This window comes from Myotis davidii, unplaced genomic scaffold (assembly GCF_000327345.1).
Source record: "Myotis davidii unplaced genomic scaffold, ASM32734v1 scaffold147, whole genome shotgun sequence".
Lineage (NCBI taxonomy): Eukaryota > Metazoa > Chordata > Mammalia > Chiroptera > Vespertilionidae > Myotis > Myotis davidii.
In genome coordinates, this window is record NW_006383010.1 from 3,969,139 (window position 1) to 3,987,999 (window position 18,861).

The 18,861-nt window shown below is 37.4% G+C and overlaps 1 protein-coding gene across 1 annotated transcript in view; it reads right to left on the reverse strand.

The window, feature by feature from the left end:
* TRDN (triadin) overlaps positions 1-18,861 on the reverse strand; it is a 107,830-nt gene that overhangs the window by 11,091 nt on the left and 77,878 nt on the right. Inside the window, exon 5 of the mRNA XM_006778437.2 lies at positions 5,822-5,881. Within this exon, the coding sequence (XP_006778500.1) occupies positions 5,822-5,881 (60 nt within the window). The remainder of the gene's footprint in view (positions 1-5,821; positions 5,882-18,861) is intronic.

Here is an 18,861-nt window from a genome sequence, read left to right on the forward strand (position 1 = left end):
TAATTGATATGAGTTGAATGTGTCACCTCAAAGAGATGTGAGCTTAGTTGGTCTTCACAGAGTTATTTAACTTGAAATGCAGTCACTAGGGTGGACCTAATGCATGACTGATGTTCTTACGAAAATGAGAAATTTGGACAGAAACAGATATGCACAGGGAGGAGAGACAGAGACACGGGGAGGACAGCATTTGAAGATAAAAGCAGAGATCAGAGTGATCTATCTAGAAGCCAAAGATTGCCAGCCAACCACCAGAAAGCTGGGAGAAGCATGAAGAGATTCTCCCTTACAGTCCCCTGAGAAAATCAACCCTGCTGAGACTTCGACTTTGGCCATCGATTGAATGTGTCACCTCAAACAGATGTGACCTTAGTTGGTCTTCACAGAGGTATTTAACTTGAAATGCAGTCACTAGTGTGGACCTAATGCATGACTGATGTTCTTACAAAAATGGGAAATTTGGACAGAAACAGATATCCACAGGGAGGAGAGACAGAGACACGGGGAGGACAGCATTTGAAGATAAAAGCAGAGATCAGAGTGATCTATCTAGAAGCCAAAGATTGCCAGCCAACCACCAGAAAGCTGGGAGAAGCATGAAGAGATTCTCCCTTACAGTCCCCTGAGAAAATCAACCCTGCTGCATTGGCCTCCTGCATGCCTTGTAATGGGGACTGAGTCTCAACCCCAGCATATTCCTTTGACTGGAATCGAAACTGGGACCCTATAGTCCGCAGGCCAATGCTCTATCCACTGAACCAAACCAGCTGGGGCTAGCTACTCAGTTTTTGATGCTTTCTTACAACAGCCCTACGAAAGGCCTAAATCTCAACCTACCCATGCCTCTAAGGCCCTACCAGACAAATACAGTCAAACCTACTCTGCAACCAAGGTAGCCAGTTACCTCCTCAACCACAATCTCTCCTCCAGGACATCTCTTTGTGGAGTTATACCACCTGCTGGTATAACTCTGTATTTGTTTTTCTAGATTTCTCATTGGACTGTGTCTGATTGCTCTTTAACTATTTAGTGCTCTGTAGAGTGTCTGGCACAAACTAAGTGCTGTAAATAAATTACTATGTATCATCATCTGATGGCTACGGCCAGTTTGTTCATGTACAATATGTGCCTTCCAGGGTATCCCACTTTCCTTTGGCTGGCTCCCTCTGATGCTGACCACATGTCATCCGTCAGCACACACTTCTGTCATGTGAACTGTCTCACCATTTCTGAGGTCATTTTGGAACCTGAACATGGGACAATCCAGGTGGTAGAGCAGAAACATACTATTCTGAGTCCTAAAAGGCCCTCCTTTTGTCTAGGAGACATCATGGACAAGGTCCTCTTATCTCGGTATGTGTTTTCTACCCGGTTCTAGTCTTTTTTGGTTTGTTCTGTTCTATGAGTAAATTGAAATGCTTAATAGTTAAATAAAAGCCTAAATGTTATCTGAAAACAACAAGAAAATTTGCAATTGCAAAGAAACAAAACAATATGCAATTAAAAAAACACACAACTAAATGGAGAAAAATAATGTTAGTATTTATCTCTGGATAATTACATTGTGGTTCCTTTGTTTTTTTTGTTTTGTTTTCAAAATTGTCCAAATTAATCTGTATTACTTTAATCTATATCATTATATTTTAAATTTTATTGTGGGTGTTTCCTAATTACATCTTACAGATTGTTTTGTTCTAATATGGAACTCACTATCAAATACTTCAATTGCTGTTGACCACATAAATCTGACATTAGAGTGGTCCAATTAAAGCTGCATAAAAACAGAAATCTCAAAGGAAAAATTGCTCAGAGGAATTAATTACAGCTTAACAAAATAGAGAAAATGGATACTTAATTCATTATTTCAACATTACTGAGTGTGTTTCATTAGTTGGGTAGTTTGCTAGATGTTAAAAAATTAATTTGATATTAATACACATTCAGAGCTGGTAAGAATCTGAGAGACCACTGAGTCTGAAGTTCTTTGTTCATAGACAAGGAAACAGAATAATAGGAGAAAATGCCAGGGTTGACCTAGAACATATATGAAGACAAACATAGTTTCTGCCCTCATCAGTTAGATCAAGACACCCACAACTAAAATTTGTGTCAAGCTCTAGCAGGTTTGGCTCAGTAGATAGCATCAGCCTGGAGACTGAAGGGTCCCGGGTTCAATTCTGGTCAAGGGCACATGCCCAGGTTGTGGGCTTGATCCCCAGTACAGGGTGTACAGGAGGCAGCCGATCAATGATTTTCTCTCATCACTGATGTTTCTATCTCTTTCTCCCTCTCCCTTCTCTCTAAAATCAATAAAACATTAAAAAAAATGGTGTCAAAATGCTTAAAGAGTAAAGGCAGGGGTGTAACAGTACCATGGAGAAAGGGTCTCTGCCCCAGATTAAGGGACAGCAAAGGAGGCCTATTAAAGACACTTACATTCTATCTGAGAACCAAAGAAATGAGCAGAAGCCTGCCAAGTGACTACACAGGAATGGCCAGATGGCCAGAGAGAACTGTATACAAAAGCCCAGAGTTATGAGACAGCAGCAGTGCCTGCCTAGAGACTGCCCCCAAATTCAGCCTGTCTAAGGCAGAGAGAGCTCGGTGGTCTGGAGTGGCATGGGGGCGCAGGAGGAGATCTGAGAGTGAGGGGGAGTTGATGAGTAGGTTGCAGAGGAGGGAGGATATATGTTCAAGTGCACAAGCTGGGAATTGGTGGGGCTGCCAGTGATCATATGAGAAGGGTTTTACATGCGCCGGCAGAATATGTGGCTTTATCTAAGGCTCTGTGATGGCGACAGATAGATTTAAGCCTATGAGTAGCATGAATTGCCTGGATTTTAGGGGTTGATGCAGGGAAATCAGTTAAGGAGTGACTGTCATAATCTGATTGAGAGATTGATTGTTGAGGAGAAAGCAGTGGAGAAGGAGAAGTAAGAATAGACCATGTTATTAGTTTAACACAAGGTCACAAGTATATACACTATTCTGATCATAAAGTAAGTTACTACCTCCTTTATGTGGGCCAAAAAAACCCAAGATACAAACATTAATTAACATCTTAGAGCTTATACCTTAAAACCAAAATAAGTACTCATTGCCAGGTTAAAAATTAAAGGGCTTTGTAAAACTGTTTACTCTTTAGCTTCATAAAACTGTTCCTTTTGTTCCCTAACAAAAAATATCAAACAAAATAAATAGATGGACAAAATAGGAATAAAAGTTACCTTGGCCTCATGAATTAAAGCTGCTCACATGATGTAAATGACTATAAAGAACACCTAATTTTACATGAAATAGAGTCAGAATTGAAACATTAATTCTTTGATACTTTAAAAATGAATGAATTAGCATATAATATGAAATTATTTTGGAAAAGTATATTCTCTGGGATTCATATTCTTTTGTTTTCTGCTTTCCAGTAGATGAGTAAATCACCTAAATATAGGGTTCCATGGCTTTCCCAATTACTTCACACTCTTAAAACCTTTACAATTCTATATAAGTCCTTTGAAGGAGGAAAGAATAGAGACAATAGGATGTCATGTAGCTTCAATCATCACCAAAATTTTTATCTCCCTCCAAAATATACCAACTTCAGCCTAATGGATCTTTATAGACCGAGATATTTCTTGGTTTGTCTGTAAACATTGCAGGCTACTAACTACTTGAATATACTGTATCTTTTCTTTCAATAGTTCAAAATGCTTTGATAACAATTAAACTTCAGTTATCTATCACATCTAACCGTAACTGATATGGAATGTGGCATATATAAAAACATATATTTATCTACATATGGGAACAGTTATAAAACCACATTTACTTTCTCACTGAACAGTTTGGGAATTTAAAAAAAGCAGGCATTATTCTACCTGGATGAGGAAACTAAGCACTAAAACAAAATATTTTGTTACTACTCACAGAGAAAAACTGTGGGGAAGTGGGGGGAAAAAAAACTATCTCTGAAGCCCATTTCAGTGTTGAACAGCTGAAGTTTCAGGATATATATTCAGGTATTAATCTCTAGCCAAGCCTTTGAGAAAGTTATTTTAAACCTCAGCCAAATTCACTGTTTTAATTATGCAAAACTCACTCCTTTAATAAACCCACTCTACAGCCCACTGCTCAAAGTCTTTAACAGCAGGATTCTAATAGAGCCAGGTCCAAAATGGAAATGGTGCCATCTGCATCACCCCGTCCGCTCCGGCAGCACTGCTATTAAATTAATCGTACAGTCTGCGGGATAAAACAGCAGAGACCCCACTGGTGTGGAACCAGTTGAGTTTCTGTTTAACCCCCAGCAGATAGAAACACAGAGCCAGCTCAGTCACGGCTAGTCAATCTGTACCTAAGAGCTGTGTCCAATTTCCCTGACCAACGGAATTAAGAACCAAAGAAGGAAAGGGAAAAGTAAGAAGACATTAGTTCCCTAGCTACAAATATAAATAGGTTTCGATTGAGTAAGCTTCAATGTCCCTGATTGTATAAGAATTGGCTGGCCAATATGAAATGAATTTAAACAATAGGATTAAAGATAGAATGTCTGCAGAATGATTCCAGGTCTTCACAAAAGGAAGGACATGAAGCAAATCTTTTTTAAATGACATTTTAAATATATACTTACATATTGGTATAATTTTAGGTAAATTATTACTTCTATTATTTGAAACTGTACTATTTTGCAATTTTGATATTTACTACAGGTAATTTTGCATTATCCAGTTTTGGCATAATACATATTAGACAACATTCAATTTTTATCCCTCCAAAATTCTTTTACTTTCTGTCTGTATCACACAATAATAGTAATTATGTTTTCTTTCTGCCCTGGCAAAAATTAAAATGGTCAGTTTCACCCAAAACTCATGGGAAACTGACCATTGAGGAGACCTGGACGTATTTAGAAATATGTGTTTTGCTTTCCATGTTTCTTTAAAGTTATATGACCCCCCCCCACACACACACACACACACACCAATTAGGCGGGTAAAATGAGCAGGACAATGCTGGTCATGCAGCATGGTAGTAACTGGGTTCAGCTCACTTGAAAGGGATATGAATCGTCATGCCTCACCGTCCATATACCACTTAATGCTTAGTAAGGAAGTTGTGAGGCCTTGCAGTACGTAGTGGGGTAATTTAATGACTGCATTTCTATCCCAAATATTTTAAAGGTATTGCATGGAATAAAAAAATTCAAGGTTAAGATAAATTGAACCCTCACTCATTATAGTATACTAGAGGCCTGGTACACAAATTCGTGCACAGGTGGGGCCCGGCCATCCTGTCCTGATGGGGGCCCACCAGGCTGGGCTGGTGGGGGGGAAGGGCTGTGGGCAGTTGACGGCCAGCCCCGCCCCCAATCAGGGTGTTGAGGGCCAATCGGGGGCAGGGCCTGCTGCGGGGGGAGGCCAATCAGGGCCAGGATCAGGCTGGTTGGCTACTGCAGTGCATGTCATAGCCACGGTCATTCTGGTTGTTCTGGTCGTTCCGCCATTCCAGTTGCTGGGCTTTTATATACATAGATTATTAAAAATGTTTGCCAATAAGTCAAAAATATAATTGTGGTACTATCTTAGTAAATATCGAATGTAGATAATTTAAAGATTATCATACATTTTGAAGTTATTTCTATTCTAAGCATTAAATATTATTTCTACATGTGTGCCTGAAGTTAAATGAGAAGTAAACATACTTATTTAAACACTATCAAAAATTAAAACAAAAGAAAACTAAATATGAAAACTTCCCTTTCTCATATAAATGTGTATAGATATACTAAATAAAAATTAGAATAAACACAAAATTAAACATGTACCTTTAGTTTGAAGTTTCCTTTCAGGTTTCTCCTCTTTTTCAGTTTTTTCTTTGCGTATTTCTAGGGGAAAATAGAATTTATAATTTAAAAAGTCTTTTTGAAAATGTGCAAAATATAGACAATAGCTATGAGTCCATAGCTATTCACCATGATATCTCAAGGTCATTATATCTAACAATAACAAGCTTATAGATGCCTAAAATGAAAGATTTTATAACATATTGCTACAAAAAAATTACTCATTTATTGAAATAAAGAAAAAATGTGAATTACCTCAGATTAGAGTTATATGAAAAAGTTTAAAAACTTATATCAATGGAAATATATTGTCACTGTTTTCAGTGTAAAAATTGATCCCAAAGTATAATTATGTTTTATATCAGTTACTCTCTTTTTAAAAATATATATATGTATATATATTTATTGATTTCAGAGAGGACAGGAGAGGGAGAGAAAGATAGAAACATCAATGTGTGAGAATCACTGATTGGCTGCCTCATGCAAGCCCCACACTGGGGATCAAACATGCAACCCATGCATGTGCCCTGACTGGGAATTGAACCATGACCTCCTGGTTCATAGTTCAATGTTCAACTACTGTGCTACTCCAGGCAGGCTATTTTATATCAGTTACAAATTAAGAATACTTAGCAAGAATGTCACTTAGATTTAGGAAGATTTAGTTTTTACATATTAAATTAAGAATTTGTGAAATGAACTGTAACAACTATCTCATAAAATATGTATATATCAGAAGCAGTGACTCTAAGCTATATTTATAATCAGAATTTGGTATTTAATTTAACCAATAATTACTGTAAGCTGATATGACCCATTTCATAAAATAAGTTAGTTGTTACATTTTTCTAAACATCAGGTTTTAAGAAATATATTTAATTTGCTGCTAGCTTCAGTACATATGCATTTGCAAGGATTAGAAAATGAAGTTAATTCTGAATTTGCAGTTAATTTGGATAGATATAATTTGAGATTAGAGTTTGCAAATATGATTACTACCTCTGAAAAGTGACTTAATCTTAAATTCCATGGTTTTTCTTAGGAAAATGCTAATGAGGTTTACTTATTTAATTATCACAACTTTATCCCACAGATGGTCTGTCATGGTGCTAATTACTGTATATATTTTAAACTCTCCATTTGTAAATTAAACTTTAAATTTTGGTAATTTTTCTATAAGTTTAAAATCAAGACTAACCATAAGGAAATCCTAACTATCTTCAGAAAAGACAGTTACTGATTCCTGCTCTCCTGTTAAGGAGGTAATCACCACTGTGAAGATTTCCTTCCCTCATTTTTCCTCATTAATTCATCATCAGACTATGCAAGGCCACTGCTCTACCCTTATTCCATCCCTGACTTTGAATATGGCAATAGGGATATAAAAGAGTTAAGACACTCACTCACATCTCTTTAAAAACACAATTCACTAAGGTGCCAGGAAAGATCTCCATAGGGCACAGGAAACGTTCAACTTCCTGGATCTCTGTTTTTTGTTTTGTTTTGTTTTAATTTCTTCCTTATATGTCTATAGATCCTACTTCAAAGCAGGGTTCGTCATCTTAGAATCGACTTCTTGGGTTGAATGGATCATTATTTGGAGTGCAGTGGGTCTATTCTGTGCATCAGGGTATTTAGCAGCACCTCTGGCCTCTATGAACTCAATGGCTATAGTCTCACCCCTAGTCATAACTATGAAAAATGTCTTTAGACCAGTGGTTCTCAATCTTCCTAATGCTGCGACCCTTTAATACAGTTCCTCATGTTATGGTGACCCCCAATTTCATTGTTACAAATTGAACATAATTAAAGCATAGTGATCAATCACAAAAACAATATGTAATTATATATGTGTTTTCCGATGGTCTTAGGCCACCCCTGTGAAAGGGTTGTTTGACCCCCAAAGGGGTCGTGACCCACAGGTTGAGAACCACTGCTTTAGACATGCCAAGTGCCCCTGTAGGGCAAAATGATCCCAAGCATATGTTGAGATGGCTCAGAATTATATTTCTTTTGCTTACCCTTTTGCATTTGGGCTCTATAGTATTTTCATTATTGGGTAACAAAAATTGTGTTGCATTGTAATCTATCATATAGAGCTACATGTGTGGAAACTTTTGATCAGTGTTTTAAGAAATGTATTGTGTTTACGAAGGGTTAATAAAATTTCATCTTATAGATGAAAGGCAAGAAAAAAGCTAACAGTAAATACACACACACACACACACAGAACTTTTATCTTTAGAACAGTTTTAAAGACCCAAGATAATCAGTCTAATCAGTTTATCGCCATACAGACTTACACTGTCCAATGCAGTAACTACTAGACACATGTGAATATTAAGGACATGATATGTGGTTAGTCCAAATTGAGATGTGATATAAGGATAAGTACACACTGGATTATGAAGACTTAGTGTAAAGAAGAATGTAAAATATCTCATTAATAATTTTACATTAGTTACAGATTGTAATGATATAATGTTGGATATAATGAAGTGGTGGTTTTAAATTTATGTGTCATCTTGGCTAAACTACTATGCCAAGTCATTTAAATGAACACTACTCTTAAGAGTTGCTGCAAAGGTGTTTTGCAGATGTAATCAAAATCCCTAATCCATTGATGTTAACTAAGAAAATGATTCTGGATCATCTGTGTGGACTTGTCTGATTCTATTGGAAGTCCTTGCAAACTGACCTGAGGTTTCTGAGCCAAAGGGAAGACATTCTCTCTTTGACTACGGTTTTGGTCCCTGTGTGTGGGCTCAAGTTTTCCCATGACCTTCCCTTCCTGACTTATATAGTCAGTCCCCACAATCACATAGGACAGCTCCTTATAATGAATGTCTCAATATAAAACATATTAGCAAAATTTCCTACTGGTTCTGCTTCTCTGGGTGAACCCTGATATCCTGATTGGAGTAAATATGTTATTAAAATTAATTTTTATAATTATTTTAATTTCTAATGTGGCTCCTTAAAATTTTTAAATTACATATGGGACTCACAATTTATTACTATTGGTCTATTCCTATGGGTGGGCAAATGACCTTTTTTAAAATCTAAAGTCATCTACAGGGTTAAATATTTTACAAGTGAATTGAAAAACTAAACTTAGAATGTCTCCCTGCCAATGCTATCCTACTTTCTTCCTCCTATGTTAACCAACAAGGACTGTGGAGAGGATTGGCTCCTTGCATAATTTAGGCCAAAAAAAAGCAGTATATTGTCAAAGACAAGAGTCTTTGGACATGTTAAGGGAGTCACCTTAAGAAATGATTTCTTACTCCATGTAATGATGAATTTGAATACAGAAAAAGGATGAAATATTATAACTTAAACTGTTACATGAAATGCTACATTCATTGTGAAATGAGAGGCTTTAAAATGGTCATTTAGAATAATTTTCCTTGAGAGGTAGGTGTGTGTGTGTGTGTGTGTGTGTGTGTGTGTTCCACACACGTCTGTTGGCCCCTCAGAAGAATAAAAGATAGATTCCGGAAATCACACAGGAGGATTAGACTTGAGTTAGAATCTCTGCAGGATTCGGTGCTAACAACATCCTGCCTGGAAATCCTTCACAGGCCCCCCAGTCTGTCTTATTCTGGGGAAATACAGTGCTTGGACAGGGTGGTGCTCTAAGGGACTAGGTCGGCTGTGTTGGTGCACAACAGTGTTTCCTGCAAGGTAGGTGGAGGCTTGTGCATGAGGAAACTCTATGGATAATAGAGTAAACACAACCCAATTGTGTAACTCAGACCAGTTTTAAAGATAAAGCCCCATTTATTTATTTTTTATTTTATTTTTTGCTGATGCTGCACTTCAGCCTAATCCAAACCAGGACAACCCAATGATCTGAGCAGATCCACTCAGCACTTTTGCAAGTAGAGGTTATAGATACACACACACACACACACACACACACACACACACACACACACACACACACACACATCTCTGCAGCTCCGAATGACCAGAAATACGACAACTTATATGAGCATTTTTTTGCAGGAACATCACAAACTGATTTTTTTAACTGATGTTCCTCTGAAGACCCTTTGTACTCCTATGGAGGCAAGTGTGGACAAGCACAGCTAACCTTGTAAAAGGCAAACACACACCTACATTCGTTTCTCATAAAGTACAAAAGGAATTCATTTCTGATGATTCAAACTTAAGGATAAGTTAAATGCCTCTGCATCTTTTGTTGCCACATTGCATTTTCTCTGCGGATTGGATTCCTTCACTGGTGTCACCCTCTGTGGCTATCGGATGTCTGAAGAATCCAGTAAAGCCTCTACATGGTGTGCCAGTTCTCTCTCCACACACTTCAGCCAGGAAATGATGACCATCCAGGCACCTGTCCAAATGAGTACAACATGCTACCCATTTAGACTTCACAAGCAGCTGATGCCTACTTTGTTACTCTCCATTGATCTTGTCTACTAAGAGCCATTGTATACTAGTAAGAACACAAAATTAAATTTAAAAGATTTAAATTGGTAAAGTAGACATTTATTGCTCTATGGTTTTCAGCAAACTTCAAAGAAAAATAAAATTCCTTATATTATATTAATACTAGCTTCTAGTTATTTAATAATGGCCATAGACAGGTGACTGCTTCCACTGTGTATAAAATGACGGCAATGTATGACAGCAAAAAAAAAAAAAAAACAACCTGCATGTAACATCATGACAGTCTAAGAACAGTTCACTTGGACATGAACCAATCCCGGACACAGGGACAAAGAAGAAAGTCAAAGCAGTTACTATTTATCTCCAAATATGTGTGCTTTGCAATTAGGTTAGAGACCTGTGAGTCTCAGCATCCGGTCCTGGTTAGAATCATAAGCCATCTCGGTACCAGTAAAGCTCAAAGATTGTTTTGTGACTTACAAGGCCCCAGATTCCCTTGGTGGCCCAAATTAGAATGCTTCAGTATAATGCAGAATTTTCTGGCCTCCTAGTGAATGCTGCACATTCTACGGGGACACATAAGCACTCAATAGACCAGCAATTTTCAATTGGTGTGCCGCAAGAATTTTTAAAACACGCAATACCTGACTATTTAGTCAGGTGCACTGATCTCTTTTCCCTGAGATTGTCAAATAAAAAAGTGACAACAGCCAACATAACAATAGCAGTCTGATGTGAATGAATCAAAATTATACCTTTTTTTTGTCAGATTGGCAAAAAATATAATATTATTTTTGGTGTGCAGCAGAATTTTAGTAATTAGTTTACGTGTGCCATGAGATGAGAAAGGTTGAAAATTGCTGCAATAGACACAATCTTTAAAATGTCTCCAAATTAGAAGTGACGATTTGTTTTATAGGCTTGGTTCTCCTTCGTCTTCTTTAGGCATTTAATTCTATCAAAATGTGTTCATGTAAGCTCTCTGTCTCCCATGATGCCAATAGCAACCAGGGACCAACAGATTTTCCCCAAGGCTCTCTGAGATCACCTTTTTCATATGTAACTTGGGAAAAGAGGCCATGGGTACTAAAAAGGAAAAGAATGCCAGCAATAGCAATCAATGGGACCAAAATTAGTGAAACTAGGTTGCTCTAATGATTCTGAAGAATAACTTTATTTTGTAGTGAAGTCTTTCTGGGTTCTTTTGTTATACTTCATGCATTTTGCTTGTGATAAGTAGTTTCTATCTACTTACAATCATAACAAAGCTTATTGTTGAGGAGGTAGTTTATCATTTTGTTTAAGACTTACGTGGCCAGTTTAAAGCAATTTTTCTCTATCTGTATGGCACATTGTTAATACATAAAAAATATTATGAATCAAGATTTTTAAATAACAGACTCAAGAAGTTGAAGGGGTAATCTCTGTCACCAAGGCAACCATCCTGATTCTTTTAGATGACAACCCAGTTTATTAAATTATTATGAGGGTTGTGAATTTCAAAGAATGCCTTTTATCATTATGTTTTCTATATATATCTCACAAGCACCAGACAATATAGGATGCCCACGTACATTTTTCTAATTTTAGTATTAAAAATTCAAATTATTCATTCATTTGGACATATCTCTATTTGCAAGATTCAGACAATTGTGATTAGTGCACAAAAGTTTAATTATGATAAATAATCAAGCACACATTTTCATCTTTTTAGTAACTAATTAAGCAATATTATGGGGATCTTTTTTGTTGAATTCTCACTGTTTTAGATAAATATACCAAATGATGTATAAGCTTTTGTATTTTCCATGATTTTCTGATGATTTTTCTGTGGGTAAACAAAAATTCTGAGGAAAGTACACTACGGGCCAACTATTACTGAAGGAAATAAAGAGAAATATTTTCTCCCCCTCAAAGCACCTTGTGTTTGTGATTCAGTGGGCATACACTTCAGATATAGTGATAGGCAAATATTGAGGGCAGTTTCCTTCAGTAATGTTGAATACCATAAACATAAAAATAGTTTGGATCTTTATTTTGTTAGGTTTGATTCTTTGGTAAATGGCATAAAATAAGATAAACTTTTTTAAAAAAAAATTAGTAGTGTCAACACAGCATACTATTGACCCCTACAAAAATTTTAAAATAAATAAAGATAATACCTATTCCATTTCATTTCTACCATTAACTTAGTCATCTCACACGAATCCATTTTTCCCTTTGAATTTTATTTTCTCAATTATAAAATGAGATGCTATTTCCCACATGTCCATAAACCAGACAGAGGTGGAAATGATTACATATGATACCGTTTAGGAGATAATCACTAGTGGGGTTTACAGATTTGGATGAGGTTTGGACGGTGTCAGTATTTGAGCTTCATATTGGATGATATACTAGAGAGGATCAATGTGGCTGTACATCAGAATCATCTGGGGAGATTTTAAAATCAATTCCTGAGCTGCAGTCCAAACTTAATCAATTACTGTAGTCTCTCATGGTGAGGAACCTTTTAGAGCTCTCCAATTTCAATCAGCTCTCGGGTGGTTTTAGAACCACCGTCAGAATACTGTCTAGACCGATGTTTCTCAAATTTTAATGTGCATGTGAGTCGCCTGGGGAATCTTCTTAACATGCAGATTCTGATTCAGTGGTCTAGAAGGAGCCTGGTTCTGCATTTCTAAATCACTCTCAGAAGATGCTAATGTGGCTGCTCCGTGGAGCACATTTGAGTTGTGATACAATTCAGGGAGAGTCAAATACATTGGTTTTGCTGAAATCCTTTGGGAAAAGCATGGTCTTCTCTCCTGAGTTGCTAAAGCAAAAAAAAGAGAAATATATATATATTCACACACATACATGTACATATTGGCCTCAAGCTTCTGGTGATCATAATTGGCAGGAAGAGGATATCCTGACTGAGAATTAAGCAAGTGAAACAGATGAACAAAGCAAGGTCAGGAGTAAAGAGAGAGAGGTGTGTGTGGGGGGCGGGGGGCGGGGCGGGTGGCGCACGGATTTACTAATGACGTTAAAAATCCTATATCTCGACATCTTCAAACCAATTTTACTCTTGTATTTTTCACTTATTTGAAGTAATAAAGTATATTTTCCACTAAGCCAGTTTGAAATGGATTTTGGTCTTTTGTGGACAAAATAATTCTAATGAAGACATCATTTGAATTTGATACACAGAGTTGAGAGCCACGGATAAATTTTCTGTTTTGATTTTTTAAACTATATTTTTATTGATTTCAGACAGAGGAAGGGAGAGGGAGAGAGAAATAGAAACATCAATGATGAGAATCATTGATTGGCTGTCTCCTGCACGCCCCCTCCTGGGGATGGAGGCCAAAACCCAGGCATGTGTCCTGACTGGGAATCAAACCATGACCTCTTGGTTCAGAGGCCTAAGCTCAACCACTGAGCCACACTGACTGGGCACTGTTATGCTTTTTTAAAACTTATTTTTCAGCCAGCTTTTCTAAATGAAAATACATAATCTGGAAGAGGGAACACATTAAGCCATCTGCATTCAACCTGCACCTTAGTTTATCATGATTTGGGGAAAAGAAAAACATACAGAGCTAGAGAGAAGAGAGTCTGGAATACAATGGACTTAACAGCTTTCCATTCATACACACCTCAATTACGTATCCAATTTTACTTACAGGTAAGAATGTAGCAGCACTGAGATTATTCTTGCTCTACCAAGAACGGCTTTGAATGGTTGGGCCTGTGTTGCATTGTCTCAGACAGCCTTTTCATTCCCCATGAGGCTGGTGCCAATATCTGATCTCTTACTCTCTTTGGCCTGTTCCTTCGGGCTCTGGTCTTACCCACTATTCTTTTCATCATCCGGGTTCTAGTTTCCTTGCCTTGATGGAGACAAACTCTTTTTTGTAGCAGCACATGGTATTAAAGTTACCTGACACGGTGGGTCCAGAACTCACAACAGCTGCATCTACTTGGGAAGTGATTTCTGGGTCATTCACCGTATTTCCATTTACCTCTGCTTCCTCAGCCTTTTCCATCCGAAAGCACACTTCCAGGCCCACTGTCTATTCTCCCCAGGCTTTGTTACCCGGGCACCGCTGATCTGATCAATACTGAGAAAGACAGGGTATAAAGCACAGAGTTCTGTCCGAGCTCCAGGGCAGCATACAACAGTGCAGCTCTGAAGCTGAGTTCTGATTGAGACTTATTTAAAGAGGTCCAAAAATAAATGTATCTTCTTAACAATGTTACTCTGACCTACCTAGTAACCAATATTCTGAGGCTATGAATTTTAACAAGTTTAGTTACCTTTCCATTCTCCCTCCTTTTCTCCCCATATTTTTTCGGGCACTTAGTGTCCAACCTTGTCTAAGCCGCTGAGGCTGCCAGCAAAGATGGATGCAATGAAATCTCTGGCAGGGGAACTTGTCCATCTATCTTACTCACGGTGACTCGATGCAATCTTCTCAATGGCCTAATCCTAAAGTCTTGAATATTTATGATGCTCAAATTTCCTGGCTCTTCCTTATTCACCCTGACGGCAAAGAGCTATTGTGGATTTCAATAAAGTGAGAAAAATACACAATGAAGGACCTGAGTTTAAATTTACTGGGCTCTTTTTGACCTGAGAAGCTTTAGGGCAATTTAAAAACACAACTATAAAGAGGATGGAATTTGTTTTGCTCTACGTAGAGAAGAGACTCTTCCTCTACCATTGACATGCATCAGGTACAATCGTACAGAAGTATCAGTCATCGTATGTGGTCCTGTTCAAGCTTAACGACAGTCCCTTATTTCAAAGAGCAAGTACAAAGTTAACCAACACTTTAAGTGCATTTAAATAAAAATGCTTCATATAGACACCAGCAATTGAATGAACAACAAAAGCCTGATAATTTAGTTAATATAACTTAGCTAAATATTATTCAATATATCTGAATGGGAGAGAATATTAATGAAGATGTTAATAAAGAATAATTTAGATGAATAAAGATAAAATGTTTTCGAGGCTATCAGTCCAGATTACAAAACAAAACTTTTTAATCCACAATTTTTAAATCTGAAGATGTATAAAATAATCCATCTTAAAACAAGGCTAAGCTCATAATATCACTTATTTAAAAATGTTTTCATTTTTTAAAGTATATTTTTATTGATTTTAGGAAGGAAGGGAGAGGAAGAGAAAGAGAGAGATATCAATGATGAGAGAGAATTATCAATCACTTGCCTCCTTCCCACCGCCCCCCTAGTGGGGATTGAGCTTGCATCTCCAGCATGTGCCCTGACCAGGAATTGAACTGTGACCTCCTGGTTCATAGGTCTACACTCAATCTATGAACTGAGCTACACTGTCAGGTGAAATCTATTTTCTTTAGTCCACTTCAACTAATGTTTATAATTACATAGCGTTTGTACCCAAGGTAGGGTACATAAGATGTTTCCTTAAATGTTCATTTTCTCATGTAGCTTCTTAAATACTATTACTAAAAATATATATATTCAGGTGATTTTAAAATCAATTCTGGCCATAGCCGGTTTGGCTCAGTCGATAGAGCGCCGGCCTATGGACTGAAGGGTCCCAGGTTTGATTCCTGTCGAGGGCATATGTAGGAGTGTGCAGAAGGCAGGGCATGTACCTTGGTTGCGGACACATCCCCAGTGGGGGGTGTGCAGGAGGCAGCTGATCAATGTTTCTCTCTCATCGATGTTTCTGACTATCTCTCTTCCTTCCTCTCTGTAAAAAATCAATAAAATATATTAAAAAAAACAAAAACAATAAAATAAAAATAAAATCCATTCTGCTCCTGGTAATCTTTCAAGAAGATATTTGTATACATGGTTTTAAACACATACTAGTATATCCCTTAGACTATTTTAACTAATAAGTGTTACTGACATTTTTTAAAAAGTACCCTAAATAACTATTTAATGTTTTTTTTCTGTTGATTTGAGAAATCAAGGCAATACATTAAGAAACAATAATTAGCCAAAACCTGTTTTGCTCAGTGGATGGAGCGTCGGCCTGCGGACTGGGGGGTCCCGGGTTCGATTCTGGTCAAGGGCATGTACTTGGGTTGCGGGTACATCCCCAGTGGGAGATGTGCGGGAGGCAGCTGATCGATGTTTCTCTCTCATCGATGTTTCTGACTATCTCTCTTCCTTCCTCTCTGTAAAAAATCAATAAAATATATTTTTTTTAAAAAAAGAAACAATAATTAAATATCTTTGTGAGAATTTGCAATTTATGTTAATCATTACATGAAACTTAATTTTAAAATATTCCCACAGGAAAATTCAAGTAAAGAAAAAAGAGAGAGAACAGACAGATTCTTTATTAAATACTGGGTATTGACTCATGGAAAATATATTTTTATAGAATTTAATTTATGTATAAGTAAGAAATCATTATTTATTTGTTTGTTTGTTTTTTCCAATTGCAATAGACATCTACACATACTGCTATTTCCAGATAATGACTAGTAACTGGTTAGCTTAAAGTTTGGCTTTGTTCTAGGCACTATTCATTGAAGATTAGATGTAAAAAGACTATGTTTCTTACCTCAAAAGACTAATAAACTAATCTAGAATCTGTAAGCTGGATGTAATGGTTAAAGTCTTTCTTGACTTCTTGAGTTCTCATCTTGGATTTGTGAGTCGGGAAACCTGTCTTTCCTCCTCTCCATAGCTTCATGACCACTTTCATTTTTGGATGGCTTTGTCATAGTCATGTTCCACTGGTTTAGCTCTCACTGGTTGGTCAAATTAATATTTTCAAATTTAACATACACTGAGTGGATTTTACCCCACACAGTGAGGTGATCATCATGTGCTCAAGCAAGGCTGAAGCTCCAAATTTGGATCCCACTGTTTGTATAGTGTTCTAGGGAGATAGCAATAGAAGTCAGCAAGACCCCCTCTAAAATAAATATCCCCATGATATTGCTGCTAAACGTGGGCAGCAATAACTAAAACATTGTTATTGTGTCAAGTCTGGTTTATGTGTAGGCATTTTCTCAGTCACACTAAAAGTACCTGAGGATAGGGTTCCTTACTCCCTGTTTTCCCTTGGAGACATAATTCCTACTCTTTCCTGTAGAAATCTCTGCCCATCTGAGGCTCTCACTCCATAACTATACCACTTTTTCCTAGCCTTTACTGTGCCCATCTTTTGAATTTGTGAGCATGTCATTCGGCATAAGGATCTAGCTATTCCTGCAAGGAATTCTTGTACACCACATCCAAGCATACCCTGGTAACTGTACTTCAGATTCCTACACAATACATACTGACTGAATATGCTTGTGCCTCCAAGATTATCATCCTCCACACTATCTCAGCCATCACGTCCCACAGTTACTACCTAAAAATAAAAACAAAAACAATCCAATATATATATCTTATATATATATATATATCTATAAGGCTAAGTGTCCATTCATCTGACCAGTTGCTATGACACGCACTGACCACCAGCGGACAGATGCTCAATGTAGGAGCTGTCATGACATGCACTGACCATTTAAAAATAAACGGTACTGTGGACCTGGCACTGACAAACCAACACTTGGCTTCCCCCAAGGGGGACACAGGCCTTGGCACCACCCCGGAGTGATACCCCACCAAATCACAGCCATCACTGCTGAGACCCCATGGCGCAAAATGCAGCCCACAGCCCAGCCCAGCCCAGGAAGAGTTGCTGTGGGTGCCGGGTAATAATGTCACATAGCAAAGGCTGGCTTCCTCTCCCTAGTGTAGCGATGGCGAACCTTTTGAGCTCAGCATGTCAGCATTTTGGGAAAACCCTAACTTAACTCTGGTGCCGTGTCACATATAGAAATTTTTTGATATTTGCAAACATAGTAAAACAAAGACTTATATTTTTGATATTTATTTTATATATTTAAATGCCATTTAACAAAGAAAACTCAACCAAAAAAATGAGTTCGCATGTCACCTCTGACACGTGTGTCATAGGTTTGCCATCACTGGTCTAGGGCAAAGGAAACTAAGGAGAAAATAAACAAACGGGCCTACATCAAAATAAAAAGCTTCTGCACAGCAAAAGTAACCATCACCAAAACAAACAGGGAGACAACTTGAAAATGGAGATTTAGGAAGCGTAGAAACTTGACCTGACTGAAAAGTAGTAAGAAATGGTAGACCTTGAAAATGACTTCAGGTTTTCTCACTGCACAGAATATAGTCAAACACTGCTACAGCTAAGTATTTTACCCTTTGTTCTCCCTGCGTGATCTACAATAATAATCTGCCTCATGTTGATATTTACTGCTGGGTTGCTGACTATCACCTGAAAGAGAAGTTGGGGTGTTTCACTGACCTGAAAAGTGTTTAGCTACATCAGAAAGCAGGTCTAATTAAGCAAGTTTATTCTACATCTATGAAAGGCTAAGTTGACTCACACATGTACAATACATATAACATTCTCACTGGCACCAATCGCATGCATGTTTTTCAATCTGTCATTATTGATCGTGAATTTGGTTGACACTTCTATTATAAAAAAAAAGGGCAAGTAGCGATATTAAAATATTTCTTCTACTTAATTCCCTTTCAATGTGCACGACTCCGTGCACTGGGACACTAGTAAT